This window comes from Alligator sinensis, unplaced genomic scaffold (assembly GCF_000455745.1).
Source record: "Alligator sinensis unplaced genomic scaffold, ASM45574v1 scaffold19_1, whole genome shotgun sequence".
Lineage (NCBI taxonomy): Eukaryota > Metazoa > Chordata > Crocodylia > Alligatoridae > Alligator > Alligator sinensis.
In genome coordinates, this window is record NW_005841916.1 from 2172260 (window position 1) to 2189617 (window position 17358).

The 17358-nt window shown below is 45.8% G+C and overlaps 1 protein-coding gene across 1 annotated transcript in view; it reads right to left on the minus strand.

Annotated features, from left to right (window-relative positions):
* Positions 1-3662: 3662 nt before the first annotated feature.
* The window catches only part of ILDR2 (immunoglobulin like domain containing receptor 2), a 46399-nt gene continuing 32703 nt past the window's right edge, over positions 3663-17358 (minus strand). The window contains 6 exon segments of the mRNA XM_006018887.2: positions 3663-6022; positions 7400-8063; positions 8686-8896; positions 11127-11240; positions 16404-16580; positions 17336-17358. The exon segment at positions 17336-17358 is cut by the window's right edge and continues 29 nt beyond it. Of these exon segments, the coding sequence (XP_006018949.1) occupies positions 5987-6022; positions 7400-8063; positions 8686-8896; positions 11127-11240; positions 16404-16580; positions 17336-17358 (1225 nt within the window). The 3' untranslated portion in view covers positions 3663-5986.

Here is a 17358-nt window from a genome sequence, read left to right on the forward strand (position 1 = left end):
GGTCCTGCAAGTTGCCAGGGAAGAAGCTCTGCATAGTTGTGACTGAAGCTGAGGGACCACTAGAGAAGCCCACCACCCTGCTGACTGCAAGTAAGGAGCTGGAGGTCTCCCAAGAGCCAAACTGCAATGGGTAGCCCAGGAACTTCTAGTTGAGTTATAGGCAGGGGGTTTACCTTTTCATTGTAGTTATGTAATTAGTGGACCGGATTGGGTCTAGAGCAAGGGGAGATGGAGGTACCAATAGTGCCAGGAAGGCACAAAGAGGTTTCAGCCTTCCAGGGCATGGCACAAGCTACAGTTTAGCCCATGAGAGGCAGAGGCCTGAGAGGGCCACATATTGAACTGGGGCTGCAAGCCCACTGGGATTTTTAAAGATACGGAGGCCAGAGAGGGCCACATTGGACTAGGGCCTAGGTCCCATTTGCATGGTTAATACCTTCATCATGGCTAGAGGGGAGGTTGAAGGCCATGAAATTGACCCATAAGGGTCAATGTTGCCAGTGTACTATCCAACAGTGGACCTGAAGTTGCTTGGGGCCTGGACATCCTCCCTGTTTCCAAGCTAAACAATTCCAGCAATGCGTGGCATGTGAGAGAACTGGAGGTAAGAATAAGGAACCAGAGCAGAGTAGGAGCTAGTCAGGTGACTGGGGGCACAACTTCTGTGCCTGGGGACATAACCTGTTACAGACTGTATACTTGATTTGTTAATTTTCCATTTCATTTGTCTAGGAGGTTAATATTATAATGTAAACCTGTCTAGGGATGATTTATCTGAAAGAAATGTTGGAGACAATTGAGAATTCATTTTTATCACTAGCTTAAGTCTGTATTTCTTATTCTAGTATATCAGTCTCCTTTAGCAACCCAAACCATGTTTCTGGTAGCACAAGTGGATATACTGCCTACAGTTGATCCAACAGCTACTCATGATTTGACATGTTTATAAGGGATTCTCTGAACACAATTCAGAAGGATCTTGACAGATTGGAAAGCTGGGCCAGAGCTAACCGGATAAGGTTCAACACTGAGAAATGCAAGGTGCTATACTTTCAGAAGAATAATCAAAAAACCCGAAAGGAAATGGGTAATACCTGGCTGGATGGTAGCACTATCGGGAAGGATCTAGAATTTGTAGTAGATCAGTGCAAGTCTGCAGTGCAATGCAGTTGCACAACAGGTATATGTGGTTTGGGGATGTATCAATAGAAGCATAGATGCCAGACAAGGGAGATGTTAGCGCTTCTCTACTCGCCATTGGTTAGGCCTCATCTGGAGCATCATGTGCAGTTTTGGGTGACAAAAATGATAAAGGGCTTAGACAAGTCATAAGTTGCACATTTGAAGTAAATAGGCATGTTCAACTTGCAGAAAAGGTGCTTAAGAGGGGACATGATAACAGTCCAAATATCTGAAGGGCTGCCATAAAGAAAAGGGAAAACATCTTCTCTCTCTTGCTGAAGAGAGTAGGACATAGACCAGTGGCTTGAAGTTGCAGCAAAGTAGGTTTAGACTGGCTATTAGGAAAACCTTCTTCACTGTGTAAAAGAGTGAGACAGTGAAATAGGCTGCCTAGGGAAGTTGTACGATCTCCCTCACTGGAGGTATTAAAAAAGAGGTAGGAAAAGTATTGGTCAGGAATGATCTAAGAGTAGCTATGTGTAGTGGGTTGTTACTCCTTCAGTCAGGCCAAGGAGCCAGCTTTCCCCCTTTTCTACCTCAAACTAACCAGAATAACAAAACATCAACAAACCCTTCCCCACTGCCTCTCTTATCCAGGCCAAGGCCTTCATCTTAATGCTTAATAATGCCTTTCTTCTCAGCTTCCCTTCTCCTCAGCATCATCTCCTTGGGAGCTGTTAACTTCCCCTAAGACCAGCCAATCATCCCCATCAGCTGGCCCAGAACTCCTAGGCAGGCAGGCTATTACCTACTAACCCCCTGAAGCTGGGATCTAGCCTGAGCCAATCACCTTGTTACACTGTGCCTATGCTCTACAGTGGGTATTTCCCATGCTTCTGGGCTTTGATGGTTGCCACGTGGGGCCAGAAAGAATTATTTTCCCCTCCTGCTGCTACATGTTTCAAGCGAGGAGAGGGGGAGGGTGTTTTGCCTTTCTCAGAAGCATTGAGGGTTGCTTGCAACCAAGGTTGGGGTGTGCCAATGCTCCTACAGGGGCTTAAGCACAGGCATCCCCGGCTAGACGGTCTTTCTTCTCCACTCACAGTCGGACTGATTGCCATATTTAGGGTCAGGAAGGAATTTTACCTCATTGTCCAATTGATGCAGACCACAGGGGGTTTGGCCCTCCTTGGATCTCTCCATCATATTTTAACAACCAGCACAGCAGCAGGACATTGCCTACCATTGTTCCCTATTTTGCCTGTGGCAGGTTAGGGTATTAGGACTTGTGGTTGTGTCAGGGCTGACTTCATAGTTTTCTTAATAGGTTAAACAAGGTATTTGTATAGGATTGTTTGCATAGGGATGATCCTGCCTCTTGGGGATTGGACTACTAGATGACTGCTGAAGGTCACTTCCAGCCCTACTTCTCTATGATTCTTCTGGTGTCTCTTCTTACTTATTTCATGCTGTGATGCTTCATTTTGGAGCTGTAAAGTGTCTGTGTCCTTGATGTACGTCAGACACTCTCATCCTGTATGGAAACAATTTTAATTTTATGCCAGCCATAAAATCAACGACTGGAGAATTTTATTGTTTTCGATTCCTGTCACTCTCAGACTGAGTGCAATAATCAGGACTACTTGTTTTCCAAGGCTGGTCATTCTGCAGATGTTTTGAGAGACAAAGTGGAAAAACACTTGTCATTTTTTCCTTCTCTGAAACATGCAAATCTTCACAGCCACTATTTCAGGCCATGGGTGTCAGCATCAGTCTGCAGGAATTCTGGAACACTGGATTCTTGTAGCTATAGAAACCAAAGCTCCACCCTGTCAATATCCAGTTTATAAACTAGCTTGTTTGGGGCCAGCTGCAGGGATCCCTCCCCTGGGAAGAACATGCCAGTGTATAGCTAGCTGCTTGTCACCAAGGGTATATAACTTGATTGGCATGTAGACAGAAGTGGAACTCAGATTCTGAAACGGGATGCAACTGAGAGCTCACTGGCATGGAGGGTGTGGAGACCAGAGCTCTCAAGAGTGGAAAGCTCACTCTGTGCATGCTGTACAGTCAGAGGAGAGTGCAACCCACACCACCCCGGATCTTTCCCTGTACAGATGGCATTAATCATCCAGGCCAAGGGGCTGAAGTATCAAAGACCTGAAAGATTCTAGGCTGTGAGTAGAATAGGATGGGCTGTGCTGGCTACTGATTTGGTTTCAGGGTACTGAGGGACAATCTTTTCCTGAGGCTAGAAATTTGTCATGTAGGAGTGTGTGTCTTAGCACCACCAGTCCTACCTAGTGTGCTTCTGGGTAAAGTCATCTTGATCAGGTACTCCAACAAGCTAACTTCCTACTCTTTTGCCTCTTTTAAGTTTCAGATAAGATGTATGACAATATGTGTGGAGAGCCGCTTACGTTGGGAAGATAAAAGTGTGATATTCTAAACCTACTAAATCCTTGTCCTTGCAACTTTCCGTAGGTGGTGATTAAATGTCCTGAAATATCAGCGCAGAGCGAGTACAACAAATCCATTTAAACAGTCAAAAGTATGTTGGTTTTAATGCACGAGATTACACTCAGAGGGTTGAATCAAATAAACCAGAGTTTTGATGCCAGGGGAAGGTAAAACTGCATTCCAATCTCTAGAGTGCTTTTGGAAATACAGGTGTCCACAGGATTTTAAAACCCTGTCTCTCCTCCCTCCTGACATGGTACTGGCTGCTAAAGCACTTTCAGGTTACCACCCATAATGACCTCTGGGACTGTCAGAAAGGACACAGTGAGATGAGCAACTTTGACCTTCTAGCCCTTATTTAATATGCATGAGTGTAGGAAGATCAAATGCTGTTGGGGTTTTTTTTCTGGGAATATACACTAAAGAGGAGCAGAGGAGGAAATATTTTTTTTTTACATTTATTCTCTCTAACAAGAACACAGAACAAATCCAGCTGGACAGTGTGTGCTTGCACAGTGATCTCTTTCTTGCCAGGGCAGACCTCAAACTGGGATGTACAAAAATACTATCAATACAAGGACCTGGGAGGAAGGAGAACAGATCTGTTCCCTGGCACATGGTCCACAGCCCCCATTTCCAGCTATGGCAAAAAGTAGCAGCAACATCAGATCCCTGGAGACTGACCTCCATTGTTCTCAGTGAAGCATGGGGCAGAAATGGGGGGGGGAGGCGATTAAGTATATAGCAAGAAAAGTGCAAATCCAAAAGTAAGTCTGTAAGTCGCAAGGAACTGTGACTACGTTAACAGACAGACACTGACAATCAGTCTGTCTGAGGTCCAGTCCTTCACCAGTGCCCAAAATAGGGATTGTTAATGAGGGTTTAGCAACAGATTTAAGGCCAGACACCTCAATAGCTTCTGAGGTAAAAAGAAGGCTGTGCATCACAAGCTCCACATCCTACTGATGTGAGGTGCCATTCATTTCTACCGCAGCACATGGCAAGATACTGGACCTTAAAATCATATCCTGATCTCCATCTTACTTTTTCCCTCCACAAGAATTCCATTATGATTTTGGTGAGTAATGACTGCATTTTAGCCCTTGAAAGCAAGAATGTCATGCTTCCAGATGGCGTGAAGTGCTCGCTTCTAAATTCAGCTGTTCCTCAGACATGAGCCACAAAAATCATGTCAAGACTGAAGTGGATGAAATGACAGTAACTGGAAAGAGGGTCGTGTTTAAAGCATGTGTTTCATCCAAATATTCTTTTGTTCAGGATTGTTTCACTGTTGCTCTACTGGATGTCCTGGAACCTGACCAGGAGGAAATAATGCTGATCTTATAGAAGTAAGACCCATGGCTTCTATTTCTTAGCATAATTTTCTTGTTCTTCCTTCTTTCAAACAAAAGACCCCTACCCAGGGAGATATGATGAAACTGCAAGCAGACCACTGACAGAGATGGAGTTCTGGTTAGGATACAATCAAGCAGATAACCCAGCTGAAGCTTTATATGGTCATAGCTCAGCTGCAAGGAAACACAAACTCATTGCAACAAACAGCGATGGGGGTGGGGCACCAAGTTATGTTCTCATTACAATAAAATTTACTTGGATCCACTTTCAAAACAGTACACTGATTTCACTTGCAGCTCCTGTCACTGAATGAATAGGAAGAAAAATATCAAACAAATCAACCACATCTGTTTCTCTCCCTGCTCAGCCCTTACCACGGTTCACACACACACTCCATTAAAATCAGTGTTTTCCTAGATAATTCCCAAGAGGTGCATATTCCCTTTCACAATTTTCAGGGAACAGGGACCTTGTCATCTTTAGGTCACCTGCAGCTGTTAGAATGATACCCTCTGTCAGCTTGGGGGAAGGGGAGATAGTCCCCAGCTCTTGGCATGACACAGCAAAGGCTCTGTGTGTGAGAGGTACAGAGAGAACTTCTCTCTAAATACAGGACAGAGGAAACAGTGAGGGAGAGTGAAAACCTGCTCTTAACATGGGATAGGGCATTCTGGGTAAGAGACCTAAAGACAACCCTGCTTGCAGTTCAGACCTTTTGGGATAAGAAGTATGGACACAGCTGCCTTCCAGTGTGGGACAGAGAGGACTCTGGGGACGAGAATACCAAACCGAGCCCTGTCCTTATTTATTTTCCTGACAGACTCCTCCAGGGTCATTGGGGTGGGTGCTGTTGGTTCTCAGTGGGGTGAGTGCTGCTGGTCAGAGTCCATCTCTAAAGAAGGCTTCTGCTCCCCTGACGAAACACACAACTGAAACAGTGTCCACAGCTGGTGGCTGCAAAGGTTCCTCGTGGCTCATAGCTGTGTATCTCGTCCCTGCAGCCAGCTCATGGTATCCAGTCCATCAACACAACTCTTCCATGGTAGCATCAAACCACAAGGGACATCCTGGTCGGAAAATCATTCTGAAGGAAAGACAGAGGAAAATGAAACTATCAAATCATGAGTTAAACAAGGAGAGAGGTGTAGCTTTGGCAGGACCTGCACAACAGGGTGAAAGGCATTCATTTCGCCACTGTGCACTGAAGGTGCTTGCTGCCAGGGGTGAGAGCAGGACAACCTGCATTATGCTGCAGCTGCCATTTGCATCTCAATTCTCTCTCCTGTGTGTGCGCAAGTTCTCTCTCTCTCTCTCTCTCTAACAAAGCTCACTGGCATTAACCATGCCACCTCAGCTGCAGGGCATATCTCCCAAAACAGATTTGGGAAAGGTTGGGGGGCAGTCAACACTTCCAACCCAATGAAAGATTTCATAACTCCTAACAGATAGACCGAGAGATTTACCCCCACCCCATCTCAGGTGATCATTTAGCATGCACATATGCATGTGTATTTGCATGCGCACACACACACACACACACACACACCCACCCACCCACCCACCCACCAGTCCATATGCAGACCTTTACCTTAGCATCTTGTTACACATTCCGTTTCCTCTCTTTATGCCTCAGCCCACAAAAATGGGGACCCTTAACTCTCATTTAATATTGGCATGGCCTGCAATTTTACTGAATCCTCTCCCTGCTATAATCCTACTGACCCATACAGCAACAATCCCAAGCTTTTTAGACCCCTGAAAATGCTCACTATGTCTCATTGACCCCATCTGATCCTCAAACTCTTGACTGCAAAGGATGAAAACCTATGTAATCCACAGACGACTTACCACAGCTTGGTGCAGACCACTGGCTGGGAACCACTGCCCTAACTAGTGTCCTGTCTCCACCTACACAAGTACGATTACCCTAGGTCAAGGGTATCAAACATATCAGATGTGCCAGTCAAATGAGTGGTGTGGGGCTGGTCCACAGGCCAGATCAGGCTCACAGACCAGGCCCACATGCCATGGGCAGCATACGCACTGTGTGCAGGCCAGTCTGGGCTGTGCCACATGTTGCGTGTGGGTCCAGTTCAAGACCCAGGGGCAGCACTATGGTCTGGACAATAGCACTCCACAGGCTGTATCTGGCCTGTAGGCCATATCTTTGACACCACTCCTCTGGGCCCATATAACTACTCTTTCCTCCCACCCTACTCCAGCATGACTGGCTAGAGCTCAGAGCTGTCAATCCCTGCCTTCCTACAGTGTGATCGCCTTAAGGGACCACCTTCTGATGCATTCCCTCACATGTTATCCCCTACCTGGCATTTCCCCACCATGATGCCAAACTCCATCCCTTTCCTGGGGATCCCCCTTGGCCCCAGCCTCTAGATAGAATCCCCTGCCTGGTAATCCCTGCTCAGCCTATTTGGACCAGGAATGTCAGACATGGCCTCACTGTTTTCTTGGGCTCCTTTTTCCTCTTCTTGTCTGAGGCATTGAGGTAGGCCTGGTCCCTGCTCCTGTATGAAGGGCCCCGGCTCAGCTCCCTCTCACTGTATGGGGGCAGGGTGTCCTCTCCTTCTTCCTGCTGTGGTGGCTGTTGCTGTTGCCCTGCTTTGTAGGTGGATGGTGGTGACCAGGCATAGTATGTTCCCCCCCTCTGGCTGGGCTGCGAGCTCAGCTTTGAGGGAGTCTCGCTGTGTTCACCACTCTCATCATAGCTCCGTGACTTCCTCTCCAGGACACTGCTGAGGTAGGAGTGGTCGTACTTCTGGCTCCCTCCAGGCGTCCGGCTCACCAGCCTAGGCAGGTGCTTCTCATCATGAGCCCGTCGCCTGGGTGGGCTGTAAGACCAGCCTCGATCCGAGTCTGTCAACGGCTCTCGGTTCCCCCTACGTTTGCTGTAGTACTCCTCTGAGGTAGTGTCCTGGTGCGGCACTGCTCCACCTCGCCCCCCTCGGGACTCCGACCTCTCAAAGCGCCGGGACTCTTGGCCGTCTGTCCGCCGGGTGCGCTGGCTGTAGGATTCTGCGAAGGCCGCGAGCTCATCCATGGAGACAGCTGGTACTCCCACAGAGAAGCTCTTCCTCGACAGCATTTCCGATTTCGATTTCTGCTGGCTGCAGGAGAGAGAAGAAAACATTAGATGCAGCATGTGACCTCCTACTGGGGCTAAGAGGAAGAAACATGTTATTCTCTTGCACTGCAGCAACTTTTAAGTGAATAATGTGTCGTGCACCACATTTATAGCTCATCTAGGGAGAGGTATCCCAATGTTGCCCTTGAGGTATAAAAGACTGAGGTGCTGATACTGTGGGGAAATTCCCAGGGTATGAGGGTGTGAATTATACTGTACTCTAGGGACCAGCGGGCAAGGCCCTTGGACCAGGACTGGGAGTGGTTTCTGTTCATGTGCACTGGGCATTTATTGCACTCACAGTAAAGAGGCAGTGCAATTCCTAGAAGCCCCACCATGCCAGGAGAACAGCGGATGGATTTCTTGGCCTTATAAATTACTATCAAATATTTAACATCAAGTTCTCTCACACACAGAAAGGGGAAGGTGTTTGGTTTCACCCAGGAGGATCAGCTTATCAGAGCTGTGAGAACCAGATCAATCCTTGGCCTGTCCCCTCTGCTTTGCCAGGCAGACACAGAACCAAAGTAAGTTCCAGTGTCTCAGACTTTTCTTCCTTCCCCTTTTCCGGGCTAGGTCACCGGCCTCTTAAGCACAGCACTCACCTGTGCCGGAAGCTGTCCCTCTCCTCCCTGTAATCGGAGACAGCCTGTGACCTCGAGGTGCCACCCCCACCGATCACCCCTGCCCAGTACTCTGCATCACCATCCAGGTCCCCTGCCGGAGGAAGTGGCTTCCTTCGCACCTGGCGGTAAGGCTGACAGAAATTCAAGTCCTCCTCGTGCAGGGAGCTGAGCTCAGAGATGGTGTTGTTATCTGCAGGAAACCAGGCAGACACACAGATGCACATCACAGATGGGACAAGTGTCTGAGAAGACAGTGAGATCATGGTGGGGCTCAAAGAAGCTAAACCTCCCTACCATAACAAACAGAATCAGTCTCCAAGCCCTCTCTCAAAGCCCCTGCCTACTCCCTTTCTCCTCAGCATGTGGATCCTAATGGAATATGGATCGTGTCTCAGAACAATTTGGAGAATGCCCCTGGCGTGGGGTCCTCGCCCATCTCCACCCTGGCTGGGTGTTCTGCTTTGTATAACTGGAGTGCAACACCCCCTCCCTGCCCCTTCTCCCTCCCCCGTGTGAGACAAGAGTGGCTCTAGACTTGGTCTGACCAGTCAAGCTAAAGCAAAATCAGCCCCCTCAAAAATGATTTGGACTCTCCCTTCCACCTCCAGTCTGCTGAATGGCTGTCAATCTCCACTCCGTCAGGAGCAATGACATCTGGATTCCTGACATTCCAATCTGGAGACGGTCCTTTTTATAGTAGATCTTGTGGGTGGAAATGGCAACATGCTTAGTTCTGATGACTGTTTTAGAACGATATGTAATTTTTTAGTTTCTCCTAATCTGCACAAAGCTGTGATTAATGCCATTCCCTCAACCCTTACCTCCACTGATTGAGTCACGTCTGTGACTGTCAGGTTCTAAATTCATCCCTGTACAAATGCCTGCAGGTTGGACAAGCTCAGTGCATATGCTAATAATAAAAGCTACAGGGTTGGTTTTTTTAAATATCATCTGTGCCAAATACCTTGGAATGCCAGGACTCCTCATGGCATTGGGTCAGAGGAGTCATTGCAAGGCCTTTTGTCTTTCTTGGCTTTTTCACATGCAATATTGAGGGGTCTGGGTTGTATTTATTCATTTTTAATGTAGGCTGATGCTTTGCGCCAGCCTGTCTGAATCCTGGGTTGGCGAGTGCAGCCTCAAATATGGGAGAAGCCATGTATCTCACCAGCCAAATGAAATCCTGGAAACTAAAACTAAAGGCCTCCCTCTTAATGAAGCAGGCCCATAAAGCCCAGCACGCAACACATTGCAGAGGACAAAGAATGAACAGAGAGAGGCAGAAGCACAGCTCACTAGGAATCTAGGAAACAATGGATGCCACCAGTGGAACTCAGGCTAGATGCTTGTCATACCCACCAACTGAAGTCTTCTGGACATAGAAGAGGTTTGGTATAGGGAGCTGAGTTGCAAGCTTCACCCATACCCCACATACATTGCCCTACCAATATACCACAATCCCAACCTGGAAAGATCATTTCTGAGGGCTTGCTGCTGCCACTCATATTCATAGGTTAAGGGTAACGTTTACAAAAAGGAAGTCTGTAGGTTGGCAAATAAAGAATTAAAGTTCCACAAATAATCTTAGTTCTGAACCTGCATCCTTTCCATCCTCAGCCTCTTCACAACCAACCCCTTCACCTGTGATAGTTCCACTGCCATGGCATGATGCTAGCAATATGAATGCAACCCCCCACCTGTCAGACAGTAAATGCTAATACACAAGCTGCTTCTGACCTGTCCCAGATGGCCCAGGGTCCCCAATCGTCTCCAGAGAGACAGCAAGAATGAATGACTCCTGACAGATTCAGAAAGCAATCTTACCATCTCATGTCCATTCTATTTGCAAAGCAGCACTCAGTCCAAACTACATTTCCCATGGCTGTAGCCCACAACAATATATAGTTGTTTTACAGCATGGTGACTCTGTGCCTTCAGGAAATAATATAGGTCTGTAACAAATCTCTTATAGTGAGACATGGTCTCAGACTCACATCTCCAGTTGCATCCTATCTATGAGAATGGGCCTGGATCTCCAGTTGCATCCTAGACATGAGAATGGGCCCAGATTTAAAAAAAAAAAAAGAAAAGAAAAAGAAAAAAGGTGGCAAAAGTTGGGGACATAATGCCTTATCTAGACACTTGAATAAAAGGCTAATTTTTCAAATGCTTTGAATATCCAGAAGCTTCCATTGACTTCAGCGAGCGCTGGTAGGTAAGCACTAGCAGCAGTTCTGAAAATCAGGCCTCACTTTTAGTGGCTAAAATGGACTTAGCTTAAATCTAGGAATCCTACGTTTGGGAAAAGTGGAGCCAGCAGCTCTGAGATCAAGTTGTTCGTAGAATCTAAATCATGAATTTCTAGTGCCTATTAATATAGTTTCATCTCTGAGAAGAGTCAAACAATGCCTATTTCTCACATCGCTCTCGCATCCTCCTAGCTGGGTCAAACTGAGCCAGTTCTTTCTCAACGTAGTACAGCACCTTCATGGAGTCCCTCTCCTTGTCGGCCTGGATCCTGTACCCCTTGCGGACTGTGGGGAGAAGAAAAAAGCACTCAGAAGACAGACCTTGTGAGCAACAAAGAGACTTTTAACTTAGACAACCCAATTTCTGTAGCTGTACACAAGCTCTTTGAAAGCACAGGAGTCAGTCACACTGTCTTTGCCTCAACAGAAATGAAAAGCATCTTCATATGACGCTGAGCGGTTTGCTGCTTATAAAGTCTGCAGCAGAAGCAAAATGCGTTTAGAAGAGACAAGAAGGTACAACAACAAAATGCACCAACAAAATATCACTGAGACAAGGTTAATCTAACCACCCAGGCTCTCACAAGAAAAAAAGGAACAGACTTCCCATAGCTCCAGAGGCCTCCTAATAGTTGCAAGCCCTCAGGAAAGGACCTCTTGTGGCAGCAGGGGACTGATCATGGCAGAACTCACTTCTGCCATATCCAATACTCCACTCACAGAAAGGCCAGTGGGATTAGCTTCTAAGCAGCTCTGACCTGGCCTGGAGCCAGATGAGAGAGGTCAGGGAGCTGCCAGTGGCTCTCAACAGCTTTCTCCCACTGTTCCTTGCAAGTTCTACACATATAGGCTGGAAAATATGTCCCAATGTGTCAGAAGTTTGAGAAAAAATGACTGCATATAGAATTCAATGATGAGTTAATAGGAGGATCTTATAACTGGGCTGATCTTTGCAACTGGGTTCCTCTAAAACTGCTTGCTGCTGCATTCTGTACTTACTATATCTTGTACAAAATACAGTGCTGTGTTATATATAGTAAGCAGCTGGCTCCCAGCTACTTCACAAACAGGGGGAGTGTTATCACTTTGCTTTTTGGGGCATACAGCCTCCTTTTCCATCTGAACAACTCCTTGGCTCTGTCTCCTCTCTGTCCCCTGTGAATTTCTGCAAGAAATCCCCACGCACTTGCAGAAATGAGCATGGAGACCATAACTGAGAGGCATTTGTACAGAACACATTGTAAGGAGGGATTTTTGTGCACTTCCTCTCCTCCTTATGAACTCAGCATCTGAAGAATTACAATACCCAGGTCTTCAAAGAGTCTGAAGAATACAAATCCAACACCCATCCTGGCAAGGGAAATGCTCAAGGAAATAAGAAGAGGTTTGACCAGTCTGAAAAGTTTGGTAATCTAGCACTAGAACTGAGCAGGGCATTTGGTTTGGATTTACCATACTCTCTCATTGGTTGTGCACCCAACAGACAGTGTGTGCACATCCATCTATATTATGATTTTAAACAGCATTGGATTAAAAGCTTTATTGTATTACCTGATGTGGTGATTTTTATTCTAAGGCATATTGCTCAACATGCACAAGCTGGATTTAGCTTTATTTGGCAAAGAGATTCCAAGTCACTTTCTACCCTAAACTGAAGTCCAGTGTCACTGTGTATTGGTAAATAGTAGGCAAATCCCATTTTAAAAATAGTTACAGGGGCAGCAGGTGGATTGATTCCCATAATTACTCTGTGAAGTGCTTTGGGATGAGAGCATGTTACTGTCCATTTGTAAAGTACAGAACTCTAAATATTAAATTATGATCTTTTGTAAAATAAATCACTAAATATTAAATTATGCTCTTGTGCATGTGTACGTAGTACAGGTAATTAGATGCTTAAGAAGTAACAGGACTCTTTAAAATACCATTTTCAGTTTGCCACTAAAACACTCTTATGTAGCTCAGCCAATGGAAGTTTAGAATTCTGCTGCTTTATTGTGCTCTATTATCACAATAAAGTGTGCATTTAATGACTCTAAATGAATACAGTAATTTACAGAATTCACAAGAGATGCTCCCCCTGTGTTCCAGGGCCTTTTTGTTACATCTTTCTAAGTGGATTTAGTTCTGGGAAAAGGGGTTAGACTGACAGCTCTAGAAATTGAAGCCTTCTGTTGAACTGACATAACAGGTACAACCGAAGCAAGTTTTCCAACTCTGCCCTACCACTGGGCCTGAATTCTGGAGTGAAAAGTGTCAGCAAGGGAGCCAATTATTGATGCTTTTTCTGACATGTCTATGAACCCCAGCTTTACCTTTTTTGTGTTGTGACAGGGTTGACTATGTAGTTATGCTAAGAGATTAGACAATGGATCTGTACAGGATGGTTTGGATAGGGATGATCCTACCTCAGATAGGGGGTTGGACTAGAAGACCTCTGAAGGTCCCTTCCAGCCCTACTACTCTAGGATTTTATGAAGTGGGTGAAACCCACCACCTTATGTCCCTCATTTCAGAATGACACCAAGTCATTGATGACCTTTGTAAAATTCAAACTGGGGGTTTCCAGGCTCCATCTTACATTGCACTTCCCAGAGCCATTACTCATTCTGTAGTTGTGCCAAATATCAATTTGGGTAATATCTATAGCTCCTCAAATTGATAAGAAATTAGCCAGCCTTAATAAATTTCTTGCTTGACTTACTACAGCACTTTAAAAGGGAAATTAATTTTCTGGCTAACTCTGTAAACATCCAGAAATTAATACTGGAATTATGTCTGTTAAGATGTTCAGGAGAAACACAGACAATATTTTTCATTCCAGCTAGTTTCTATGAGTCTGACTCAGCAAATTGTACTTCAAACATGCCAAGTCCTCCACTTAACGACTCTTTTATTGGGGCTTTTGCACAGTCCCAAAGTACTAAAGCCTCATATAAATCCTTTTTTGTAAAGTCTATTTCTGTACCAACTTTAAAGATAGGGAAACTAAGGCACAAGGAAGTTCAAGTTAAGAAGCTTACCCAAGATCACACACCAAATCAACAGGAATATACCCTTTTCCTGCCCACTTGGGGCAGTATGAAGAATTCAGTCTTGCTCTGTTCTGAGTGATAGTATGGGCTACTGGTTACAGAATAAGATGAGGTATCTTTCTTCGATCCCATTCCTTATTCAATTGCTGGCTCACTGTGTCACCTGGGACAACCAGTTTAACTTTTCCATGCCTCAGTCTGTTTGTCTGCAAAATGGGATATGGTATCATTCCACCCTGTAGGTCTCTTTTCTTTAACCTCTTCTAAACCTGCAAGCTCTTTGGGGAAGATGCCATCTTTTGCCCCTGTGTTTGCACAGCCCCTACCACAAGCAGGTCCTGATCAATGACTAGGCACTGTTGCAAAACAAGTTATAATATCAATAATTAATCGTAATAATAATAGACCTTCTACTGTCCTTCATCATACATGTGCAAAATCTTTGAAATCAAGTAGGGGCTTAAAAGTAAAGAGCTTTTTTGTTCACCTTTAAAATGTTTCCAGCTGGCAATTTTTAAGCAGGCACTTGTACCATGTCAAAGAGCTGGAGTCTCATAAAGCTCTAATTTTTTTGAAGAGGCTGGGAGAGGGCTGAAAACTAGTTGCTCTGTCACAAGAGTGTGCAGTGAAACTTGAAAGCATGCATTGACTTTTTTGGATGAAGGCTCTGCTCCCTGACTCTTAAGCAACCCCCGGTGCTCCCAGGGCCACTGCCCATAACCAGTGCTGCATTCTACATTCAGTAACATTTTACAGGAAAAATTATTAGGTACTGAGCTGGTGCCCAATGTGTTCTGACAATGACTTTTTAATGGGAATGTTTCTGCTTTGGGTCGGTGCCTGATTTATTTCTAATTCTAAGCACTGTGCCTAGCTGTTTTTGTCAGTGATGAAACTATGCTTCATCAGCTCATTTTATGTTTTGATTTGGGCAGAGAAATGTACAGGTTATTGAAGGTGACATTTCTGATGGTTCCAAAAAGGTATGTACACTGATAAGGGGAAAAAGCGGTAGAGGTCTATTAAGAAATCTGTATCCTTGCGTGAACTGATTAATTGCCTTTTCAGTGGCGTCATTATAATATGACATCATGATAACATTTAACATTTGATAAGTGCTGCTTACAATCCTCCTCCCCAAATGCATCCTGCAGTTTTAAATGACAACAGGCCTCTTTTCCATGTGTCATCCTAAATTGTCATGTAGTGTTGCAGTGTGCTGAGAAGCAGCTGCTGTGCTGTTTTCCAGAGGTGACTCTCAGTAGTGGGTGAAGCAGCTCTAAGCTTTGTAGAATAGACACAACAGAGAGATGCTATAAACTTGCTGCTGATCCAGTCCCAGATCTAATTTCAAGCTCATGATCCTTGTCTTTAAAGTCCTGCATGACCTGAGAACTGACTATATCAGAATTCCTGTTGCTGTGCTCTCCATCCTGTAAACTACGTTCTGGGAGATGGGAGCTGATAAATGCTAGACTCTCGGGTGTGGAGGCAAGAGGCTGGGTCTGCGCATGTATGTCTGTATACATGGCTAAGGGAAAGGAGTAGCCTGAACCATACAACAGCTTACCTTTGGAGACCATGGCGATTCCCATTTTACAGATGCAGGTGCTGAGCTACAAAGTGGCTAAGGGTGTCTGCATACTGCTCAATGACAGGACAGGAAGCTGCGTACCAAGACATGCCATATACCCTCCACGCATCCTCCCTCCCAAACTGGACGTAGTGTAGCCACTGAACATGTGCCACAAAGAGCTTCCTGGCCCATGTGCAGCACCACCCTGAAGTGGCTTATTGCTTTTGGCTCTGAAGGTAGCATGCTTGGAGCCAGCATGGAGTGTCTGTCTCCACTGCCTGGCAATAATAGGGCAGAGACATAGACACTGAAAGACTTGCCCTAAAGCAGGGCTGTTCAACTCATGGCCTTTTAAACTATGACCTGCAAGCTTTGTCAGAGCAATTGCTGGAACTGCTGCGCTGGCACAACTCCAGAAGCCAGGGGAGGATGCTGCTGCCACTCACCCCTTCGCCCTTGCCCACCAACAAATTTGGGGACTTTGGTCACCACTGACGACTCAAATCAACAGTAGGAGAAAAATGAGGAAAAGTGGAGACTGCATTCACACCTTGAGTTCCAGAGCCATACCAACAAAGCAGCTGCTGTCCTGCTACCAGCGGTGGGTCACCTGGCCTTTGAAAAGCCCTGAGGGCCAGATCTAACCCACAGGGCCAAAGAAATCAGACATCCCTACCCTAAAGCATGAATGTGTCAGAACCAGGATAAAAAGTAAGTTTCTCAGATCTATGTTCAGATAGCATTGTTCTCTAAATAAACTAACCCTCCCCCTCCAGCTGCGCTCCCACCAAGGATTCTGTTCCGATAAGGTCCCAGGAAAGACAGGTTGTAAATTACCATTTTGGCTTCCTCCACTGGAGTCATTTGGGGCTAGAGGAGGGGGATGCGACTTCTCCATCAGCACAGCAGGGGATGGGATGCCAGCTACTGGCACAGTGGGGATGTAGTAAGGACCTGGGATGGAAGTGACAGCAGACGGATATCCAGCCTTGGCAGCCTTGCCTGCTTCATACACTGAAAAGAGCAAGAATTAGCAATGAATCACCTGCCCTGCCCTGCCAGTAGACTCTCCAACAGTACTCCTGCTGCTGCTCTGATAACAGTGACTGCCTCCCTAGCAGCAATCTGTGGCATCATGAATGAATCCACAAGATCCAGTAGGTTCCTTCCTAAATGGAGTATCTAGAAAGTTATTTCTCTGCTGAACACTCCCACCAATCTGCATAATGGAAGGCATTCAGCTTATAAAGAAGGGATGCACTGGATTTCTGACTTGGCTTTGTATCAGTTCACTTTGAAGACCAAACTAAGTCTTTCAAGTAGCAAGCTTACTCAAAAGGCTTGTGGGATCTCAGCATGACTTTAGAATGGAACCTGGCTTTGTTGCAGGTGTTTTGCAAAACTCTAGTGGGTAACTACTTTGCACTGTGGGGATGTGGCCTCCCCTGGTGTACTCTGCTTGTAATCCCAACGCTTTCTATCAAATGGACAGGACTGCGACCTTGGGAGGCGGCATTTCACACTTAAGAGGAACAGACACAGTTGCCAGCACCTCACTGATAGGAGGGCTCTGGAAATTACATTCTTAATTAACTCAGAGCACTCAACCATTTAAGTAGTCAGGTGCTTCACTCCTAATAACTGGCTTTTCTGTCAAGCAGGACAGTGTGTGGGGAATGTTAACAGTTTTTCCTCCTGTTCTTCTACAGAGTAGAAGTGATATGGGGGGAGGTTTCTTCATGTGGTCAGTGCTGGACATGGTCACTCACATGCCCGTGGACAGCAGCAGGAA